The 24,046-nt window shown below is 49.2% G+C and overlaps 1 protein-coding gene across 1 annotated transcript in view; it reads left to right on the forward strand.

Moving 5' to 3' along the window:
* The window catches only part of LOC122389703 (integrin alpha-PS2-like), a 49,943-nt gene that overhangs the window by 20,174 nt on the left and 5,723 nt on the right, over positions 1 to 24,046 (forward strand). The window contains exons 4-18 of the mRNA XM_043382028.1: positions 2,129 to 2,249; positions 2,643 to 2,704; positions 5,583 to 5,631; positions 18,149 to 18,324; positions 18,610 to 18,819; positions 19,050 to 19,152; positions 19,513 to 19,610; positions 19,859 to 19,995; positions 20,331 to 20,506; positions 20,777 to 20,925; positions 21,208 to 21,410; positions 21,837 to 21,949; positions 22,579 to 22,721; positions 23,045 to 23,217; positions 23,679 to 23,857. Of these exons, the coding sequence (XP_043237963.1) occupies positions 2,129 to 2,249; positions 2,643 to 2,704; positions 5,583 to 5,631; positions 18,149 to 18,324; positions 18,610 to 18,819; positions 19,050 to 19,152; positions 19,513 to 19,610; positions 19,859 to 19,995; positions 20,331 to 20,506; positions 20,777 to 20,925; positions 21,208 to 21,410; positions 21,837 to 21,949; positions 22,579 to 22,721; positions 23,045 to 23,217; positions 23,679 to 23,857 (2,092 nt within the window). The remainder of the gene's footprint in view (positions 1 to 2,128; positions 2,250 to 2,642; positions 2,705 to 5,582; positions 5,632 to 18,148; positions 18,325 to 18,609; positions 18,820 to 19,049; positions 19,153 to 19,512; positions 19,611 to 19,858; positions 19,996 to 20,330; positions 20,507 to 20,776; positions 20,926 to 21,207; positions 21,411 to 21,836; positions 21,950 to 22,578; positions 22,722 to 23,044; positions 23,218 to 23,678; positions 23,858 to 24,046) is intronic.

The raw sequence follows: 24,046 nt of genomic DNA on the forward strand, positions 1-24,046 counted from the left end.
GACCCTGCGAAACCCTCATAGCACTTTGCAGTTGCACCTCGTTCGATGTCGGGAATAATTACGATAATGATATAGTTAATTATAGATGAATAATATCATCTCTCCTTGGCAGGGTTGATGGCAATTGCAAAAGTTGTGAATTTTTGTGTTACATTAGAATCGGCAAGGACAGATATTTTGCTGAGCAAAAGCATTGCGAGTGCTTAAATTACAATCACTCGGGAACTTAACCCGCGCCCCACTGGGGTCTGCGTATAACACGCCCTACTGGGGGGGGGGGGGGGCTATTCATAGCCCCCCCTCCTAACTCCGAAACTACTGGGCCGATCGTCAAAATTCAAACGGCGTCTGATAGCCCCGGAAAATCTGTCGAGCGAAACCTAATTTCATTGACCTCCAGGTCACCGATGACGTTACAGGTCAGGTCAAAGTAAAAATTATTAGCATTTTGGCTTCTTCACGTTTTGGGCTCTGGCCGCCGTCCTACAAGTCAGATCAGGCTCATTTTTGGTTCACACACTCTTGAACAGATGCACTAGATACTCTGAGGGTACCAAACTTGTACTTTGATTTTCAGGTCAAGGTCAGGTCATCACAGGTCACGAAAATATTATATCATCCGTCGGTCACGTGACACATGTTTTATGGTCCATTTAGGCCAAAAATTTCGAATTTGATGTCGTCTGTGTCATTCGAGGTCATTTTGAGTCAAATTTAGCTTAGGTCAGGTCACTTTCAGGTAAAAAAGGTCAAATTTTGAAGTTATAATTTTTCAACAAAAAAGGTGTCTATTGGATGCAGTTTGAGCTCAGGAACACGATGGTGCTAATTATATTGGCGTACGATGTCAAATTCGTGCTGAAAAATTGATTTGAAAAACTAATAATTGTTAATTTTTTTGCAATAATGCGTATAACTTTGCCATTTTTGAAGATATTTAGCTAAACCTTGCTAGAGTTAGTCATAATAATGCGCTCTATCACATATATTCCGGTTTTTTTCGAAAAATCACAAAAATTTTGAAAACATGTAAAAATATAAGTTTTGAATTTTATTATATAAAATTTTTCGAAATTTTCAAAATTTCGAAAATCCGAGATAGCAGTTTGATAGCGCAATCTATTTTAAGTCCTCTCATGCAAAGAAATTGGATCTAGCTTCAAAACTGAGCTCCTGGGAGCGATTGCCGTGGTTCAATGTTTTGCGTCGAAATCGGCCGAACATGACGTCACTCTGACGTCATTTAAGGCCGACCTATGGTAGGTACGAAGTTCAAATTTTGACACAAGGTGTCAAATTGATGCAGCCGAAGGTACTGAAAGTTTGGCGTCGATTCGTCAAACGGTTTGGAAGTTATTGCAGAAAAACGGGAGGGGGGCTATAAATAGCCCCCCCCCCAGTGGGCGCGGGTTAAGAAAATGTTTTAAATTTGTCCTTCAAGTCTGCTTTCTATCGTACTTCGCACCATAAAACACATCGATATACAGAAAGGACAGGACGCATGGATGGGGGTGATGAGTGACGCGAAAAGCGCTCGAGGGACGCGCCCACGCTGGCGGGACGTTCAAACGTTTGGAGCGACCTCAGATGACGAATTAAACTCCGATTGGGTGACATATTCTGCTGGGATGCGCCGTCTGGACAGTGTTCGTACCGCAGACCACCCAGGCGTTTCTCCATCGCTGCCATGCTGCGTCAACACTTGTGTAACGAATGACCTAACGCGCACCGGGGCCGGTCATTTGTAAGTCCGCCAACGTGACCTGCACGGCTCCTAATGATCAGCCCGCAAATTAGCCAGCCCGGATGGCGTATGTGTATGATCGGTACTTTGGTAATAGGACTTAGAGCGAACCTAGTAATTTTAAAAAGTCGTGCAACATTTTTTTTTTTTTTGCTAGTCCGTTCGTCCTTGTTGATAATGTTGTTCATAAACATATTTATTGTGTAGCTCTATGTCTCTGATGTAATCAGTAATACTCATTGCTGTCGAATCAAATGTCAATGGCGTATGTTTTGTTTCGTTTGATGGCCGGTTTGCTTCGTGGAGCACTGTCTATTTTTCTGTATTGATTACATCATTTTGGCGCATCATTACACCAACGCCACATTTTTTCTTCTTCTTCAGGCGTGTGCGCCCCGGTATCTGTGGTACACTAGCAACCGGAAACGACGCGACCCTGTGGGCACCTGTTTCGTCGCCAAGAACGGCTTCACAGAGATCGACGAGTACTCGCCCTGTCGAACAGGTAAGAAGATCTGACAGATAATCACAATGATCAAAGAGCAGATAGATGGCAGATCATGCACATTGCACACTACATGTAGTGACTACTATAATTCATGTCATGATCCACATGTCACAAGAACGGATCACAGGCACCCATCGGTTATCGCCTGCTCATAGCTCATGCTGACCTTACAGACCGCACGCAATGCGGACCACACCGATCGACACCACTTGTTCCGACTGTCTGCCCATGAACGTACTGTTGTTGGATGCACATTCAGATCCGCTATGAATGACCTGTGACCACATCGGTCTCTGCTGCTATCACTGTTTGATAATATAGCGGTGTTCTGAACGGCTATCGGCGGCTCTTAGCGCGTGTATTACAGCCGGTGCCCTCGCCTGCCGGCAGAGTCGTGGGGCTACCACCGACAGGGGTACTGCCAAGCCGGATTCGGCGCCAGCATCAACAAGGTGAGCGTCTGTCAGGAGCGTATCGCACCATCGCACCGCGATGTAGATCGGCGGTTAATAGCCATAGATGCGCGGCTCGACAGCGGGGCCCATGCATTTTACATGACCGTGCCGGGAGAGACGCTCAAGTGCGGCTGGCTGCCCCGTGATTTGGCGCCCGTGTCACTCATCAGTCAGTTTGGCTAGTTTTGGGAGAGTGATGACAGGTCGGAATGACATGCTTTTAGGCAGCATGAGAAAACGTATCCAATTTATCGGCATATTTCCATGCATTTAGGACTGCGTTTTCTGAATCTGAGACACATTTACCAGAAAACACTTCTGAATCATACCGTCTCCTATACTAAAAAGTTAACTGTTCAGGAAAGAAAAAGCCGTCCGGCACATACGGTATAGGTATTGTTAGATTGGCATGTTTCGCAGGCTGACAATATCAGCATACAATAAATAAATGGAATAGCATGCACCCCCGCTGATCTGCATCTGTTCTCTGTAGCCCAATACATCTCTGACGATAGAGTGCATCCCTATACACGGGGCCGAACATGTCCCCATGTCTTATGCGGACATTTGCTTCGGTGCACGGTCTGCCGTTGCAACAGCGGAGTCTCCTACAGGAGAGGCCCTGGGACATGCTGCCAGGTCTTCCCTGTACTGCGCTGGTCCTCCGTCGGCGACAGACTGTCATGTCTGACAGTTTGCCCCGCACTGGCAATGACTTACAAACTGTCGCCACCGGGCGGGGGCGGCAGCGCGGGCGGCGGCGGCGGGGCGGCGGCGGCGGCGGCGGCGGCGGCGCGGGCGGCCATCCATCAGGTCGGGCCGTGTCTCGCTGTCGGCTGACCCGGCCGACCAGGCCCCGGCCGGCCGCCCGACACGTGGAGACAGGGACGATCGGTTCATTGATGACAGGTGACATCTGCACCGTGACATGACAGGTGACAGGGGAATCGTGACATACGACAGGGGTAGACTCATGACAGGGAACTCGTGGCAGGGAACTCCCGACAGAGAACTCCTGACAGGGAGCTCGTGAGAGGGAAGAGTGATGTTGCTACCCCGCCTACAACTTTCTCCTCAGATGCTTCCCGATCACCTATCATGCAGATTGACAAAGTTTACGGCCGAAAATTACACACATTACACCAGTCACACGAACCGTGATTCAAAGGGCTGCGTTCGGTGGCATTACACCCCGACGTTTATACCTCACGGCCCGTCACCACCACGGCAAAACACGCCACATCGGCCCCAACAAACCCGCTTATATGATCTCAGAGCACAGGTCGGCGTGTGCCCTGGGTACGCCACCCGCTCCCGCTCCCCTCCCTGCGCTCCATCCACCTGCCCCTCCAACATGTGCGTGAGGCGCTAAATTCGGACCCGCCCTCGCTGTATATGCGAGAACCGGGCACCAAATATTTGCAGCAACCAGCCGGCCCGGCGGGCGGGGGTAAACTGTTTACCGCTACGGGCGCTGTTCCGCGATGGGCCGCGGTTGCCTGCGGTGAAAGGTGCGTTCTCCAGACGCGCGTGTTCTGGGTGCCAGCGGACCGTAACTCGGCCGCAGTTCTCTGCACTGCACGGTATGCGTGGCGCTGAACCGCTGCGGTGTTACGCAGGGGTGGTACCGGTTACAACTCTGCCGGCCTGCCGACAAGGGCGCTGCAGAGAGGCGAACTGTTGGACATGTTTTGTGCCTAGAGGAGCAGCTGTTGGGGCACTTATAACCGGTGTAATTGCTTCTGTCTGCCGGCCGTAGAACAGCAGGTGGAGGCCGATATTCAACATGAATGCCTTACAGTGTTGGTGCGGAAGGCATGTGGCGAGTTGTGACGCAATGTTTTTTTTTTGCTTTTTTGTATTTCGGTTACAAATGTTTTCGCACTGTTATGCCCGTTTAGGGATGACCTGATATGAAGTGATAATTAGCCATTATAAGCAGAAGGTAAGTAAGTGGGGTTAGGAACGTAAATTGTGCTTTTTATTCATCTGAGGGCAATATTTATCTCACATTTCAAGACACCCGTGGTCAAAAGCACACCCATGGCCACGGCCTTTTGTGTCTGAGCCCGGCTCCTGACAACTATAAGGGGTCTGGCCAGCCTAAAACGACGGCCAGAACCTTCTCGTTACATCACGTTAACATAACTCTGAACATGTGCGCTCTGTCGGACAGCGACACACACACAGTCCAGTCGCGTGGTATTATGGCCTGTTCCCACCGTCGTACCATGGTCCCCAAAGTGACCACAGACGCCCCTCGTGAGCCATGGAACTGAGTCTGGCCGCCACAGGCTCCATGTCACCGAGGTCAACTGTGTCGTAACTGCCACTTACTCCCGAAAACGTACCCGTCAAGTTCTCTTTACACATTCCTTGCTTTTTTAAAAGATCATGTTACGTAAAACTAAAGTTTTATTTAGAATTTAGATTGCTGAAAATAAACAAGCTCTTGAAATAGATAAAAACAAGTGCTATTATGTGAACAAAGTGTTTGAATTATGATAAACTGGTAGACGGGAAGTACCACCTTTTCCATCGTTTTTATTTAGGAACCTTTTTTCGTAGTTGCTCTGGCCTCTGATAAAACGATTCGGATTTATTTATTACTATCATTGTTTTACGTTGCAAGAAATACAATGGACATCTGTTTGACTTCTCACCCAAAACTGTCGATGAGCAGCGTTTGTCACAGTTCAAGTTCTGTTTCTTTTTTGATTTAATCAAACTATGAACCAATTTTCCCGCTTTCGAGTGCCGACCTTCCTGTGTTATTTGTCAGTCTGACTGACCCCCATCAGGGCCGGTGCTGACGTGTTCTCCGGCGTCTCTGGAGTGTGTTAGCGGGCGCTGATTGGTGCGTTTCCGTCCGCAGGCCGGGGACAGACTGTTCATTGGTGCTGTCGGCAGCTGGTACTGGCAAGGTGAGATAAACAGCACTCGGGCCGCCTGTGAGGGTCGGGTCAGCCGGCACAGGGGCGCTCTGTGGCGCGGCCACCGGCTCAGTCGCAGGGAGAGGCTCCCAGGGGCTGCAGGGCGGCACGGGATCCAGACTCCGGGGACGCCGGGGGTATTAGGGGCCGCTAAAGGTGGAGATCCGGCGGCTCCACACCACCGAGATGAGTGATTTATTGACGCATAGATGAACGATCGTTGAATGTAAAGGCCCATTTCTTTTAGCTGATGTAAAGGCGCATCAAAATAATAGCGGAAGTCAGCAAACGATCACTACATCAAACCTTCCGTGACCTTTGATGTTCATGTTCTTGGGCTTACCTCAAACCAACCGACATGCCTCCGTTGATCGCCGACAGCTGCTGAAGAAGTCGTTCTCCCCTCTGACCCCTCTCAAACTCCGCTGACACCCCTCCTGACCACCGTCGGCAGGGGAGGGAGGAGGGTGCCGTGACCGTCCGAGGCGGCGGGAGGGGAACTGGGGTGTTCCGTACCCAGGGGGACGCCCCTGCCTGACCGACAGCCCGCCCATGGTGTCGGTGTGATGTATGCCCGCCACGGTGCTCTGTGTTTGTGTGTGCAGTGTGCCGGCGCGTGCCTTCCCCACTGTCTGGTGAGCCCGAGAAACAAAGGCGCAATGAGCTCGCGGGCCCCGCCAGGCCGCCGGTCTGGCCGCTCTGCCACTGGCGCGGAACAGATCGTCCGGGATTTGGGGACACATGGTCGGCGTCTGGGTCGCGACGTGTTGGACCGACAAAAACTGACGTTATGTAACCGGATAGAGAGCGCCGGATGGTGACATCTGTGTCAAATCGCGGAGATTTGAATGTGAAGGCAAAGCATATCACTTTTTTATAACCCTAACTACCCCTTGATATAGTAAAGATAAGACTGAATATGGAATTATGCTTGTAGTTGAATTAGTGGCAGTCATGTTTTTTAAAAACATTTATATGAATGTTACGTGAATTGAGACAATAACCCGGTTTACATAGCATATTTGACGAGGCTCTATCTCGTTAATTTGGCGATAATTTCGTTGCAGTGGTCTTCAAATATTTAGAGGGGATCATTTTGTAAATTGTTAAGCACCATTGGCATCTTTTGCAACATCACGGACGGAGATATAAGCTTGCAACAAACCCTATGTAAACTAAACGCGTCTAATAATTGCTTGTTCCCACTCGAAGACGGTGGAACTCTGTCAAAGGATATCCGTGTGGGCAAACGTTTATTATGTTGAAGAACAGACATCATCTACGGTACCGGGATCACCCTATCACCCTCTGACCGGACCCGTTTGTCGCCGCGATAATTATCTGATTACGCTCCTCATTAGCAACCAGCTGTCACTTAATTAGCTAATTGTCCTGCAGCCTGTCCAAGTGACCTGAATGTCCGTCTATATAACATACGTTTCTGGTAAGAAGACTTACCCGCCTGATGTCAGCCACTGCACCAAACTGTAATCTGTATCAATAGGCGCGGGGGCTAATCCGGCACTATCGGCTTCGTTAGCGTCCGAGCGCTGTCGGAAGTACGCAGAGTGGTCGCCGCCGCCGAGGCTGACTCATTAGATACATAAGTATCGGTTACCAGGCCGACTGGCCTCTGACCTGGAGCCGCGTAAACAGACGCCGAGGATGACCTCTGCTGATGAGGTCACTGTTCTGCTGTGGCACACCCTCTCAGCGTCACCTGGTCTATCTAATGTCCGCTCTGGGTCTGCTGATATGCTTTAGCGGCGTTCATTTGCGACGAATCGTGACGCAGTACCTGGAAGATCACCACTAGATTATAGATGAACCAAACAGTGCATAACGCGGAGCTTCAGTGAGGTCACAAATGGCATATCAGCTAGGTCTGGGTAGCCCAAATCAATTTTGGTCGAATTAGTACACGATTGCAATAGTCACACGTTTTAATTCATTGCTGTCACAGTTTGTTGTATGGTACGACTGTATCAGTGCATGTATTGACTCTTGATGGCGCCCTACCACACCCTGTTTTGACTCTCCGCGCTCTATCGCGATGAAGTTGTGGCCGCGCAGTTGGTGAATGGCGATACAACCGATCACTGCGTCCGGAAGGGCAGCGTTCCGGAGCGGATGTTGCAGTCGTCCGGGGCGGCCTTCCTGCGGGGGCGGGGGAGATACGGACCGTCGGATAGTGATAAATCGGAACAGACGAGCAGACGGCCTGGAGCCGCACCGCCCACCGGCGGAGAGGGGGGGGGAGGAGACACCGCCTCAGAGGGATCGGGCTGCAGCAGCCGCAAGGGCGACGCCGCCCCTCGGTGGATAAGTGGTGCCATGAGGATTCAATTCTTAGCGGGGACAAAAACTTTATGGCGAATCCTCGGAGATTGGAAGAGATACGGCGAGGCTTTGATGAACCGAGATTGTTATGGTTACCGACTTTCATTGCATTGAATTTGACACTTCTCATTAGGGCTAAGCATTATGCCGTCATTCATTTGCTGCCCCTGTGGCTGTAATCGCGCCACCGCGGGACTAATTGCCTGTGACCGGGTTATCGGCGGCCCGGCCCGGTCCGGTGGTGACCTCTCCGTCGCCGTCGCCCTCCGCCGCTGCCGTGCGTCCGTTGGCGGATTCTGTTTATGTGATCACGTGTCCGCCGCCGCCGGCTGGCCGTGGGGTCACGTGACGCCCACTCTGTCGGCCATCCGTCGTCGCGGCGATACCGGCGCTTCATTAGGGCGGTGGAGTTGTCTCAGAGGCGTCATGAACGCCGCACCGGCCGGCCACGACGGCTCTGCGGCTGTCACCTCCCCACCCGTCACTGCCGGCTGGTGGGGAGCGGAGGCTACTCGCAGAAAAATATTGCTTTCTACTTGGTACAACTCGTGACTCGTGAGCCTTATCCAATGCCCTGTTTCCTGTTTGGCTGGGTGCATAGGTTCTCCGTTTTGTTTGCACAGGAAGATACACTTATTTATTTATGATATTTGCACAGTTCCAACTAATTTCCTGTGTTTTTGCTATGTTTTCCTATTTCGCTATGTTTTAGTGCCCGTCGAATTTTAAACACGAGCATGACGGTTTCCCCGCGACCTCGTCCGTGCACTTCCGCTCCAATATTATCCTCTCACCCACGCTATGGATGGCTCTCGACTCCGTTCACACTCCTGCAGCCTTCATATGGATGCTGCAGGGAGTGTACGTACACTCACTGTGCACACCCGCACACTGCACAGGCCTGCACAGTGCACAGTGCACCAGGCACCATTGATGGTGACGACCGGGACCGATCACGCTGAGTGAAGGGCTCCTGTTTATGCCCTGCACGGAACGTCTCGTTGCTGTCACTATGGACAGCTTATTTGTTTAGATGCATGGCTGGGCTTCAGAGAAGCGAGTCCAGTACACATACTGCCGCAAGTCACCGAGGTTGTTACAAACTACTGATTCATTGTCTCAAAACTGATTATTTCCAGCTATACTTTATGAGTCACCTCATGGCTGCCTGTGAAATATTCGTAAAAGAACAGAATTTCGTCATTTTTACATGTCATTACTAACGACGACCACAAACTTTATCAACACCTTCAGAACGTGAAAATTTGCCATGCGCGCACGTTTACCAGACACCACAGGAGGCATTCTGAGGCGGCGTGGTGCGACGCAGTGCGGCAGGGCGTGGCGCGGTGTGACGAGCCGTGGCGCACTGCTGGCACCGTCACGCGGAAATCTGCGCCGTTTTTGCCGCGTCTGGTGGGTGGCGGTGTCTCAGCGGCGTCCACTGGTCGACAGGTGTCCCCGGGCTGGCCGATCACCGGAACGATACACTGTGAGAGGGTGCGGCAGCTTTTCGTTTAGTTGATTTTGAAGATGTGATGATCAGATGGAGCGGTAGGATGGTCATTGGTCAGTCAACGTCCCCTTTTGCATTGTGACCGCCCAACGTTGCTTTCAACAAATGATAAATGATGCAAGGGAAAACGATGCGTATATTCGTCGCTTGCAATTTGCGATTGTAAGATTTAAATCACGTTTTAGGGTGAGCCTGATGTTCGGAAAATACGGTGATTGATGTTTCATACTCATGCTATTTATGCGCTGATAAACTTTTACTTATTGTTTACTGTAACTGCCCTTCAATCCTTCGAGGTTCACTGTGCAAACGCCGCTACCAACAAGAAACCGACTCAGCGTCTCGACAAAAACGCACGGCGCTGCTCTGCACTGATTGTAATTCAGCTCAGCCGACTACCGGCGTGTGGCCACCGGGAAATATAAGGTACAAACGAGCCGTGAACACCGCCATCATCATTCAGTCAGTGGCCGCCCGCTTATCACCTTTTTGTGGTCGACCCCTGCGATTGGATTCCCTTGTCTCAGGGTGACGGCTCGAGTGTGGGTCTGGTCATGGGCCGAGACTCGCAATGGTGAGGTCAATTCCTGGCGCTGGCACCGCCGGCGTTCGTAGTCTGTCCAACACTGGTGTCCCTCCAGGACCCGCGTCATCCTATCGCAGACCTTCCCAAGCGTCCTGAGCCGTCCTTTGCGCCTCTTGCGTCTTCGATCGTCTCCTGGCATCCATTCTTTACGCTTTTACTGGCGTTTCACAACTCACAGCGGCTCTACGCTGTGCGCAATGCGCATCCATGAAGGCATTTGAGATCCCCTGACGTATTCTAGCCTCTTCGCCGGCGTCATAGCGTCACTCGTCCCCGTCATGACACCTCCTATCGTCCCGTCAGCTCCCGGCACCCCGGTGCCTCCGTCACCCCCGGCGCGGCCGGCCAGTGGCTGTCTCACAGTTTACCGGTCAGGCCGGTGACGCGGTGCCAGGCGCGTCACCTCGGCGGCACCATCACAGGCCCCGCCGTGACGGTGTCACCCCGCTCTGTTTAGGTTTATGTGATGCAGAGCATGTGATCTGCGGCTGCCGAAATGGTCAGGCGTCAGTGGTTGATGACTTAAAGGGTGATAGAAGAGCGATAGTGAGCTGAGCCACTTTCATATTTAACCCGCGCCCGGCTGGGGGTCCTGGATTTCCACGCCCTGCTGGGGGGGGGGGGTGTTTGAACACCCCCCCCTTCTAACTCGGCTCCTGGGCCACGTAGCGATACGCGGAAGGCGGCGTTCGAAAGAGCGTCAAAAATAATGAGGAAATCACTTCGGTCAATTTTTTGGTCAGGTCAAAGGTCAGGTCACCAGAGGTCATTGAAGGCAAATTTTCGCCGATTTCCAGGTCGAATGTCGAAAATTTCCAAGAAGCCAACGCATAACTCGGGAACCAATAGAGCTACAGCGCCGCGGAAAAGCGCATTCGATAGCCCTATTAACGCCCTTTCTGAGTAATTTTCTCAGATTTGACCTAACGTCAACGGTTTTGCCTGCAGGGGGCAAAAACTGCAAAAATAGCCGATTTTTTCGGAAACAGTTTTTCTGCAATAACTTTTGACCCAAGCATTGTACGAGCTTACTTTTACCGGCATCGTGTTCCTCTCGTCAAGACGCATCGAACGAACTATAATTTGACCTTGAAAGGTCAACTTGAAAATTTGACCTCAGGTCAAGGTCATGACCTGACCGGAAAGGGTCATGTTGCATATCAGTCGATCCGTATCGTCGAGCTGAACACATCTAAGGCGTTTTCATCGCTCTAGCATGCCTCTATCAAAAGTTATTTGCGAAAAACTGTTAGATACCATTCGTGACCTAAGATGACCTCAGGGCATAAACAGGGGTCACAGACACCATTTTCATGTTCAGTGTGTCTAAACCACTTGTAATTCAGTGTTTGGGAGTGTTTATAATGTCTTTCGTCCAAAACAGGCGCATTTCAATTTTCTCCCATTGACTTATAATGGTGAGGTCGCAAAATTGACCTGACCTTAGGTCATCGATATCAAAATTCTGAGATATACATTTTGTACATGCTAATGCTCTTAGCAATCGCTGAAAGTTTCAAAGCGATCGGTCACTCGGTGTAGCTATGACAGACATTGAAACTTTTTATGAGGTGAGGTCACTTCGAGTGACCTGGTGACCTGACCTTGAATGACCTTGGTCTGAAATTTTCACAACATGTGTAGAATTGATGTATGATAAGGTGTACCAAAAACGGCGGCGCTCCGCGCCGCCGTTTTTGAGATATTCGCGAAAAACCACAGGGGGGGGGGGGTGTTCAAACACCCCCCCCCAGCAGGGCGCGGGTTAATATTGGTTCATTAATTCGTCATGTGTATGATGCGATCTGAGAACAAATGGACCAATGACGTCAGGATGAAAATATATGATCGAAGATAAACATAGAAAACGATTACTTTTATTTGCCATCGCATTGAACATGATCTCACTCCTGTCTCTCCTGCCAAGCTGGAAAGCAAAGATGCCACAGCAAATGCATTTTTATGTAAAATAGCACCCCCACCGCAGTGTTTTAGGTGCTCTCTCTGCTCTTCTACTGAAGCAGCTGCGCCGTAGCCACCCTCCTAGCCTACCAGCTCTCTGCTGTCCCAGTCCCCAGGGACGCGGCTCCCCGGCACGTGCTGTTTCTTATGTCGCGGAAACTGCGGCGCGTGCCTGTCGAGGGACGGCGCCTAATTATAACACGCTCGGCCAGATAGCGGGAGATGGGGAATGTGCATAGGAACGGCCATCACCGGGGAGAGCACGGCAGTTCCCTTTCCCTCTCTCTCTCTCTCTCTCTCTCTCTCTCTCTCTCTCCATCTCTCGCTCTCTCGCTCTCTCGCTCTCTCTCTCCTCTCTTTCTCCCTCTCTCTTTCTCTCGCCATGTGTTGATTGTGATTTTATCTCCTTCCCATGGCCTTTCCAGTAATTATTTCCTGTTCGCCATCAACCAGCCGCGTCCTACCGATATCCGATTTACATCAACTTGCTTCCATGCATCAAAGCAGAGCCGACGAAATAGTTTTCGTGTCTTCTGCTGTATCACTTATTGCGATATGCTTATTGTAGATCGATCACCTCCATTGTAACGTAATAGTCATTGCCTTTTTAGATCATTCACACGTCGCTGACTGAATTTACGGTACGTTTTTTTGTGCTGTTTTTACTTTTTTCCGTTTTATAGTATTTAACTACGTTTCAGCGTGTTCAGTGTTGGTTTTTCTTACTTCCTCGCTCCCACGTCACGCTTCTCAGGAATGCAGCAGCAGAATCATCAGAGACCTATCTCCCCTCCATCGTTCGGTGTCTGTATGCACACCGACCTATCTCTTCATTAATCTATGGAGAGCAGTCGCCCTGACGAGACTCCCTCTGTGCCTCTCTCCGCGCCAGCTTCTGAGGGGCTCTCTGTGTGAGGCAGATGCCAGTCATGCCGCCGTCACGGGGGCGTGTGCACTGGTTCATTTGTCGATGGTGGTGCGGACAGGACGCACGTTAATGTCAGCACACTTCCCCCACGAATGAGAGGTGCACGGAAGTGTTCTCTCGAGCGCCTCTCGCCAGCTTATTGCGCAGTGCACACTGACTGGGATGTCAACAGACAGTGGCTAGTGCTGTGCGGGCTAGTCTACCCGGCAGGCAGTGCCGTGCGGGTTAGTCTACCCTGCAGGCAGTACCGTGCGGGTTAGTCTATCCTTCAGGCATTGTCGTGCGTGCTAGTCTACCCTGCAGGCAGTGTCTTGCGGGCTAGTCTACCAGGCAGGCAGTTCCTAGCGGGCTATATACCAGGCAGGCAGCGTTGTGCGGGCTAGTGCTAGGCAGTGCTGTGCGGGCTACTCTACCCTGCAGGCAATGTCGTGCGGGCTAGTCTACTCATCATGTAGTTTTATGCGGGGTAGCCTAACCTGTTACGTATCGATGCTACCGAAACAGCGCTGCGTGCTGTTACTTGTACTAGTATAATTGACATTTCTTATGAAGTATTTTGGCCCAAATATAACAATGAAAATGCTTCAGTTTCAGATTTTAGGAGAAGCTGATCAACCAACTTCTATTTTTCAGCATTGTAATAAGAGAACGACAAGTCACTTTGCACATTGATCTGGTCCATATTCCAGTGTATCGCCGGATGACCACTAAAAGCACTGTTTTTGACAGGTCGACTATATAGCCTGCCTATTCGGAAGGGAACGAAGCCGCTGCCTCCGCCACAATTCTTTCAGGCTTCGACATTGGGTATCATATACGCATACGATTGTTCTAGCTTTACATTAGTGTATTGTGTAGGGGGATGGTGTGCTATTCTAGGATAGCTTAGAACCATAGTCGACGCAGTAACGATTTGTATGTAGTGTTGAAGACCCTAGTTTTATGCGAAATGCATCCGATTAACTCGGCGACACGGGGCGCAGCGACACGCGGTTGCCACCAATGAATAGAAGAGGGATGGGCTCTTAGTTGTTAATGTTTGGCGCTGATGCTGAGAACATGCGCATAATGTGATGTATGCATGCTGAATATATCACTTCCTGATTATAAAGTCGTAAGCATCGGTATTGATCCGCATTGTTAATAGCTCGAATCAATAATAACTTCTGAGAACTGAGGATCACCTAAGCTATTGTCTGTGATTGATGGTACCTCTGCCTTTACTGAACCTATTCGAGATTTGATTTAACCCGCTTCCCACTGGGGGGGGGGGGGGCTATTTATAGCCCCCCTCCCGTTTTTCTGCAATAACTTCCAAACCGCTTGACGTATCGACGCCAAACTTTCAGTACCTTCAGCTGCATCGATTTGACACCTTGTGTCAAAATTTGAACTTCGTACCTACCATAGGTCGGCCGGAAATGACGTCAGAGTGACGTCATGTTCGGCCGATTTCGACGCAAAACATTGAACCACGGCAATCGCTCCCAAGAGCTCAGTTTTTAAACTAGATCCAATTTCTTTGCATGAGAGGACTCAGAATAGACTGCGCTATCAAACTGCTATCACGGATTTTCGAAATTTTGTAAATTTCGAAAATTTTATATAATGAAATTCAACATTTATATTTTTACATTTTTTTCCAAATTTTTATGACTTTTCGAAAAAACGGGATATATGTGATAGAACGCATTATTATGACTAACCCTAGCAAGTTTTAGCTAAATATCTTCAAAAATGGCCAAGTTATACGCATTATTGCAAAAAATTAACAATTATTAATTTTTCAAATCAATTTTTTCAGCACGAATTTGACATCGTACGCCAATATGAATAGCACCATCGTGTTCCTGAGCTCAAACTGCATCCAATAGACACCTTTTTTGTTGAAAAATTTTAACTTCAAAATTTGACCTTTTTTGACCTGAAAGTGACCTGACCTAAGCTAAATTTGACTCAAAATGACCTCGAATGACACAGACGACATCAAATTCGAAATTTTTGGCCTAAATGGACCATAAAACATGTGTCACGTGACCGACGCATGATATAATATTTTCGTGACCTGTGATGACCTGACCTTGACCTGAAAATCAAAGTACAAGTTTGGTACCCTCAGAGTATCTAGAGCATCTGTTCACGAGTGTGTGAACCAAAAATGAGCCTGATCTGACTTGTAAGACGGCGGCCAGAGCCCAAAACGTGAAGAAGACAAAATGCTAATAATTTTTACTTTGACCTGACCTGTGACGTCATCGGTGACCTCGAGGTCAATGAAATTAGGTTTCGCCCGACAGTTTTTCCGGGGCTATCAGACGCCGTTTGAATTTTGACGATCGGCCCAGTAGTTTCGGAGTTAGGAGGGGGGCTATGAATAGCCCCCCCCCCCCCCCAGTAGGGCGTGTTATACACAGACCCCAGTGGGGCGCGGGTTAAAAGAAATAAACGATTGTATAATACATACGACGGGTGAAAAGGCCCAAACCTTTCACAGCCGTACTGTGCATAGGGATTTTCTGCATCATGAAACGGATCGATACGGACCTGCAATTGTTTGTGTATAGGAAGGCTGTAGTGTCATGTGCACTATCTTTCAGAAAAAAAACATTTTACTTAAGTTGTGTTAGTCCAGAGGTTTAGAATGTAGTTCTTGTTTGGTAGATCTTAAGCACGCTGTATTTGTATAATATTGCATTTGCATCATTATAAGTAGGTATTTACCAACAAATGACATACGTGAGGCATTGCAGGCATTGTGTATTGCAACGAAGTTTGGAGTATATATTTATCATTCTTTCGCTTTTAAAAGATATTTGAAGAACCTATTTCATATTTCTGTGAAATATTGGTTACCATTTTTTTTCGTTTTCAGAGTTCTTCTATGCCTATTTCTATTTGTTTAATTTTACCTAAGTTGTGTTAGTCCAGAGGTTTAGAATGTAGTTCTTGTTTGGTAGATCTTAACCCGGCAGGCGGTGGGCCTACCAGCCACCTTCCGCGCGGTGGGGGGGGGGGCACTTTTTTGCCCCCCCCCGTATCTCCGAAACTACTGGACGGATCCGGAAAATTCAAACGGCGTTCGATAGCCCTGTCAAATTTGTTGAGGGAAACCAAATTTCATTGACCTCGGGGTCACCGATGACGTCACAGGTCAGGTCAAAGATAAAATGTTTCACCGTTCACGGGGCTTCTAGGGAAAGCGCTATAACACCGAGTAAAACGCATTTTGTCGAAAATAAGCGATAAGGCGTCAGTTGTCTAGTACATATGTTGCTATTAGAGGTCACTGGTCATACCAGGTCAGGTCACAGGTCAGGTCACCAAAGGTCACCAAGGGTCACCACATGAGCCCAACTTTACTAAGGTTATGCGATGCATGTTTTATGGCCAGTTTTTCATTTCCAACTCAATGGTGTTGGTTATAAGACCATCAAGTACGGTTTAGGTCACTTTCTGGTGGAGGTCAGGTCAAGGTCAGGTCAAAAAAGGTCAAATTTCAAAGTTGACATTTTTGCATAAAATGGGTATCGATTCGATGCAGCTCGTCACAGGGAGTCTAATGGTGGTCTTTGTTTTGCGCTACGAGGTCTAGAATTGCTAAAAATTGAGTTTGAAAATTTGACGTCATCAATTTTGAACAGTTTTTTCGCTATAACTTGGCCAAAAAAAGAGGTATCGATCTCAAATTTGGTATGTAGATAGAAGGCGGTAGGGGCTATCACATATATTCCGGTTTTTTCGAAATTCAAAAAACTTTTTGGATTTTTTGGCTATTATATTCAAAAAATATATTTTTTGATTTTTGGGGGTCAAAATCCAAAAAAATCGAAAAACCGAAATAGCAGTTTTGTAGCCCTTTTAATTTCACACCTTTTATGTCTGACACATTTTTCTGTATCTCTAAAGCTGTAGGCCTGACAGCTCTTCCCGCGAAACCTTTTTTTGGGTCGACAATGGCAAAAATGACGTCACTCTGACGTCATTAGCGGCCAACCTATCATAGCCTTTGGAAAAAATTTTGATCACCATGTGCGCTAGCTGCTCCCGGGAGGGTACTGAAAGTTTGGTGACGATCGGCGCAGCGGTTCTCGAGATATATCGAAAAAACTAAAGGGGGGGCAAAAAAATGCCCCCCCCACCGCCTGGAAGGTTAAGCACGCTGTATTTGTATAATATTGCATTTGCATCATTATAAGTAGGTATTTACCAACAAATGACATACGTGAGGCATTGCAGGCATTGTGTATTGCAACGAAGTTTGGAGTATATATTTATCATCCTTTCGCTTTTAAAGGAAACAGTCCACTTTCCTGAAATCAGTATTTTGCTATTGATTTATGATTTTTTATGCTCAAAATAATCATGAAATAAAATAAAACCTTTTTGTAAAAACAATTATTTTATTTATTTTAATATAGGGCGAACTATATTCTATGTAAAATAATGTTTGACGCGGAAGCTTATTACGCATTGACCAATCATATTGCGTAGCTCAAACCTACGAATACTGCATTGGCTGTAAGCAGCACGCTGATTGGCTGACGATGACGTGGCTGCATTCCTGTGCAAGGCACGCATTCCTCTACAAGGCACTCTTTTCGGAACGAGAAATGGAATTTCTTCGTCTAGGGTGATCGTTGAGCCGTAAAAGCTCCTGATTTGTGCTAGTCTCAGCTCAAGCTACGAAACTGCTATTCCAGCTCAAAACCCCATGTTAAAAGTGAACTATTTCCTTTAAGATATTTGAAGAACCTATTTCATATTTCTGTGAAATAATAGTTACCATTTTTTTCGTTTTCAGAGTTCTTCTATGCCTATTTCTATTTGTTTATTATTGTGTTTGCAATATCATATTGTCTACGAGAAGTAAACAAACAATCATTCTTTTTCACAATATTTTGTTAATGAATCTATTTTGACTATGTTTAGGTATCGCCCACCATTTGCTGACTCAGCTTTGAAAGAAAGCGTAGGAGAACCGAAACGACGCTTTGTCATTCCTCACCTTCAATAAAAGCCCATGGAAATGAGCTAAAATATATTGCTTAGTTTTATGCTTATAAACCAAAACAGTACATTTGCACGTCTCTCCCAGCTCCCTCGTAGTGACCCTGACTAGCTCCCCACACCTATACACGGACTGCACAAGCTGACTGCCCCCCCCCCTCCCTCACAGGACGGCTGTTCACGCAGCACCTGTACAGTCGCTCGGACCAGGCGGGCACCTCTGAGGCACCCAGCACCGAGGACGACAGCTACCTGGGCTACTCGGTGGCCGTCGGGGAGTTCACGGGGGACCAGGACCAGGACGTCGCCGTCGGCATGCCCAGGGGAAACAACCTCACCGGAAAGGTCAGCGTCTTCGGCGGGACGAACGTCAAGGGTGGCGTCACGGACTTCGTGATGACGGAACGCCCGGATGCTTGGGGGTCTAGGTGGCTTGTCTTCGCTCAGTTTTATGCATATATTAACTTCGCAAATCGCAATTGAAATCAAGTATCATGAACTTCACGTCCTTCTTTAACTCCTCGACCTCATCCAATAAATGAATTAATATTCATCGGGTGCTTATCATTTAATGATGGTTTATTTTCAAAGAAAGAATGATGACTGATGACTACACCGCCCGCCCACCAGGTGCTGATGTTCACCCGCTCGCTGCGTCGCCTGCACACGATCCGCGGCACCCAGATCGGCGCCTACTTCGGCTACAGCGTCTGCGTGGCCGACCTGAACGGGGACGGCCGAGACGACGTGGTCGTGGGCGCTCCGTTCCACACCGACTACGGGGCTACCGAGGGCAAATACGAGACCGGACGGGTGGTGGTCGCCTATCAGGCAGTCGACGTGAGTAACGTGGAAACTTCAAACTACGCCGGCCATGAGGGGACAAAGTCTGGCAACTAGCGAGCACCAATATTGCAGGCACTGAAGCTCAACGTGACTTACCAATGATTGTGCGGATGCCTGATCAAATTCATCGCATATCATCATTATGTTTCATACCTTCCAAAGTCTATCACGGTGTGTCCAGTAAGCTTACATCGCCGTCTCTAACCCCGTTCTCCGGTTCACAGCACAGTTTCGCAAGCGTCCACTCTCTGAACGGTCGGGTGTCCAAGGGACGGTTCGGTCTGGCGCTCACCTCCCTGGGGGACATTGACCTGGATGGATACGACGGTAGGTCACCTAACAGACAGCTGTGGGTATAGTAACACACGGCTGTGCTGCTAGAGAGCACATGTCTGGCCCGGGCTAGGAATGCCGAATGAGCACGATATCCCTTTGATCACAGTAACGAAGGGTTGTTGACTTTGACCTTTTCACTAGACGTTGATATGTCAACTATGCTTTATATGCTACTAAAACAAATTAGTTTCATTCGTTATGAAATTCTACGCAATATTACAGACACACAAATTCGATGTAAAAGTATTTCGCTTTTCAATCGCTGGCGAAACCTTCGTATGCTTTTACCTTTGACAGGAGAATAGCTGCAAGACTCACTGTAGAAATGTGTTCCGATGCATTTACCGGCAGATTTTGCTGTCGGCGCTCCCCACGACGGAACCGGTGAACAGGGAGCCGTCTTCATCTTCCATGGAACCAAAAAGGGCGTCAACCAGGAGCCAGCCCAGGTTAGAGCATCATATCGACTGTTTTAGGCCTGCAGCAGAGTTCCCAACTTCACTCACTTGCAGCATGACTCAATAGCTGGACCCAGAGTCCAGGCGGCATGCAGTAAATCAACATGATAACTTATCTCTTTTAGAAAACAAACTGTTACAGATAACCACAATAAAACTATAGCCATATACTCCTCAAGTCCAGCACAGCCGATGGGGCGTCCATCCTTTTCCGACTATCTGTCTCGAATTTATTTCAGGTGATCACGGCGTCCTCGCTGGGCCAGAGCCTGCGTTCGTTCGGGCACTCTCTGCACGGGGGCAGAGATCTGGACGGCAATCAGTACCCGGACCTGGTGGTGGGGGCCCACGATTCTAGCTCGGCCGTCTACTTCAGGTCAGCGCCGCATGGGGCGGGGGGCGGGACGGGGAGACCGGGTCAACGGGCGTATCACTCATGAGAGGTTTATTTAGTCAACTTCTTCAAGAAGAGCCTGGTGATTATATTAGCATGGCGCGACGGAAACGTTATCCAAGTGTATTTGTGGATCAACCATTTAACTTGCATAAACAGTTAGAACTGTGGGCCATTGTAAGCTCATTTTCGTGCCGGCGTGTCGTTGCATAACTCTATCCCGGCTATTAACTAGAGCCCTTCTCCGAAGCTGAAGATAGTGACCGTCTCCCGGTACACCCGCTCACCACCACGTGCCCTGTCCGCTGTGGCGTCAGGTCTCGGCCCGTGGTGCACGTCCGTGCCTCGGTGAGCTACCAGACCGGAGCGGACAAGCTGGTCGACCTGGCCGACCCTGCCGCCCAGTGCCTTCTGAATGACGGCCGTCAGGTGCCCTGCGTCTCCGTCATGTTCTGCTTGACATATGACGGTGTCGGGGTGGACAGACGAGCAGGTGAGGCTGGGGAAGACGGTTCATATCTCTGTTCTCTTTTATTCATGGACGTGGATCTTACCCGCAATCTGAAAAAGGTTCAGGCGTCTGTTCTTCGTTGTTCTTTTTTCACCGTCGCTTGCGTTGTTGATAAATATTGGCTAAAATCGGCATTGATACTTAATCATCTTTAAACTATATTTCACCCAATCATCAAGCCACTAGCCAATATTGCTCTCGTCTCCGCTCATAATGCAAGCTATCCTATATGAACGCTCCACCTGTCCGCAGAGTTCGAGGTTGAGCTCCGCCTGGACGCGCGCCGTCCCAAGAGTCCACGTCTGTTCTTCCGCGATCACATGGGCACGTCTCGGCTGAACGTCACGGCTCGCGCCGACAGAGAGGAACGCTGGTGCCACGAGAGATATGTCTATGTCGAGGTGAGCCTGTGTGAGAATAAAAAGCACATTTACATTGGTGTGAGTTACGGCTGCCATTCGCGTACCAAAAGTCATATGAATGTGCCCTGCTATGCATTGATACGAATTTCCTGCTTGAAGCATCACTTTTATTTTATATTTCCATATGATTGCATTACGCAATAAACGTTTCCAATTCCACTGCCCATCAGGTAGGTACATACCTACTTGCACCAAGTTGACGATGCCACTCATCCCCCCGAGACACATGGTTTTACGAGGCCTTTCCCCATCCTTTTACAGGACACAATTCGTGACAAGCTGACCCCTCTGGTGACCGAGGCTCACTACAGCCTGGTGTACCGAAAGCCGGCCAGTCAGCAGGGTCCCCTGCAGCCGGTGTTGAATCTGGACCGGCCGCCGATGGCCTCCGATAGCGTGTCGATACAGAAAAACTGCGGAGGGGACGACGTCTGCGTGCCAGATCTGCGGCTGGACGTCACACCGTGAGTAGGAGGATTGAGAGTGACAGTTATACTGTGAGTTTGATGGCTGAGTATGACGGTCACATCGTGAGTTTGACGGTTGAGTCTTACGGTTATAGCGTGAGTTGGACGACCTGAAGCTCACGGTTACACTATAAGTCAGAACAAGAGTCGGAGGACTTAGTCTGACGGCATTCGTCGGATAATTCGCAAATAATAGTTCACTGTTCAGTCATAGGTTTGGGAACTGGACCATGAGCCTGACAACCGAACAGTGAGCTTATTGGACGGGCCGTGAGTTCACCGTTGATTCTCGACTCTCGAGTCTGATGGTCATATCGCTGCCACTTACAACCTGGGTCTGGGCAGACCGAACCAGAACGGTGCTTTGTACTCTGTGTTTCAAGTGACATGAGCTGTGAAGCTAACCGTGTCTCATCTCCGCAGGAGTCACAACGTCTACCTGCTCGGCTCCTCGGATAAGCTGACTCTGCGCGTTACCGTTCTCAACAAAAAGGAGGACGCATTTGAGACCATGTTCTACATCAGCTTACCAATCGGTAGGTCGCTGTTCACAACAGATGAGTGAGTGGTTTGTGTGCTGTGGTCGTCGCGGCTGTATTGATGCTGTTATTGGCTAGTGTTGATGACATTACTCATTTGTTAATGTAAAGCTCGAAAGTACTTAGTGATATTTGCTCGGGAACGAAATCTGCTTTGTGTTTACACAGCAGTTACACCGAGCGAACTCCAGTGAGATAATTGTGCTCATGATGGGATTACTAGGGATAGTGGGCGGCCTAATGGTGGGCCTCCCGAGCTCCGTGAATCTGAGCTGACGGTTAAAGTGAATCATGTCGTTGCAATCTAAGTGAGATTGGTTGAGTGAGATCTAAGTGAGAAACAGAGATTGGTTGAGAGTTTGGCAAACAAATATCAGAGCTAGGACCTTAGTGATCTTTCAAATCAAATCAAAGTGATCTACGAGATAGTGAACAACGTTTGACGAGAGTTTGTGCCTTGCCTATTACAGCCAACGATACACGTAGGGCATCTAAAAACAGGCACATGCCATGTGGTTGAACACATGACGTCATCGACTCATCAATGTGTACCTTTTGCCCTGCTCTACCCATCTCTAGGCCCCTCCGTCGGCGCGTGTGCTGACCGGTGCTCTGGTGGTTTTCAGGAGTGGATTACGTGGGCACGGAGTCGGTCAACGCCACCAAGTCGTCCTTCCAGGTGCTCTGTTCACACCCGCGCGAGTCAGCAGACGACGAGCCTGAGCAGCTCTCCTGCGACCTCGGCAACCCACTCACGATGGCCTCAAAGGTACGGAGACCCGCCCACAATGGCCTCAAAGGTACGGGAACCCGCTCATAATGGACTCGAAGGTATGGAATCCTGCTCACCATGGGTTGGAAGGTACAGGGACCCGCTCACAATGGGCTCAAAGGTACGGAAACCCCAACCTAGAACCAGGAACCCCAACCAGGAAGGACAACTCGTTTTATATGAGTCAGTATAAGGCATGTCTGGATGTGTTCGGGGAGCTACATAATGTTGCGTCTCTATTTTCACACAACATTATTTCCTGACATGCACGTAGATGGCGTCATTTTGTCGTTGCTTTTACCGGCCTTGTGTTCCATCAGGTGGAGTTTTTGGTGCATCTGATGCCGCGCAGCACGTCCCAGGACCTGCAGCGGGACTACCTGTTCACCATGAACGTCAACAGCACCAACGCCGAGAGCCGCAGCACCCGCACCGATAATGACGTCACACTGACGCTGCCCCTACGCATCCACACGGAGCTGGTCGTGCTCGGGTCAGTGCGCCGGCTAAATGTGACGTCATAATGAGGTCATTACGCTGCTATTAGTAGCAAACATGCGGCTGGAGACGGGAGAGCTGTATATTGATTTTGGTGGTGTTTTGATGATGCTCTCTAATTAAAGTCTACTGAGATATGAGTGCATGAGTGGCCGGACACTGGAGCAGTCCGTGACCCAGACGTCTAACTTGAGGCGAAATATGGTGACGCTTCGGACGTGGCAGAGACGTTAATGTCAGATAATCACCTCTTGTTTTGCCCGTGCATCCACTCGTATGATTAGTTCGCCCACATTGCTGGTCACGTGCAGTTGACTTCATGGCTCGTGCCATGGCTCATTCACTTTTTCTGCACATTTTAATGTTTTATATTACCTTTATAGTCACAACTCCTATTCACACTCCTCAACTATATGAATTTCACGCTCTCACTCTCCCCTCGCCCCTCCGTTTTAGTATCTCCCAGCCGGAGACGGTGCACTACAACGTCAGCCGGTACTCGATCGAGCAGAAACTGCACGAGCAGGACGTCGGTCCCGAGCTGTACCACGTCTATGAGATCAGCAACGGCGGCCCATCAGAGATCGTCGCCGCAGAGGCCTACATACTGTGGCCAACGTATACACTGCCGGAGGGTGGGTGACGCCAGCGGCAGGGGCGGGGGAAGCAGGGGAGGGAGGGGTACGGGGTACAGAGGACTGAACCAGCCAGCGGGCCATTGCCAATGTTCGCGGCACAGCGTGCTTATCGCAGTGTTTGTTTACTGTGATATTGGGTTTGATGATGGCATTTAATGTGACGCAATGACAGCAGAGCGACTGCGA

Source organism: Amphibalanus amphitrite, unplaced genomic scaffold, assembly GCF_019059575.1.
Source record: "Amphibalanus amphitrite isolate SeventyFive unplaced genomic scaffold, NRLGWU_Aamphi_draft 000001F_arrow, whole genome shotgun sequence".
In the NCBI taxonomy this organism is placed as follows: domain Eukaryota; kingdom Metazoa; phylum Arthropoda; class Thecostraca; order Balanomorpha; family Balanidae; genus Amphibalanus; species Amphibalanus amphitrite.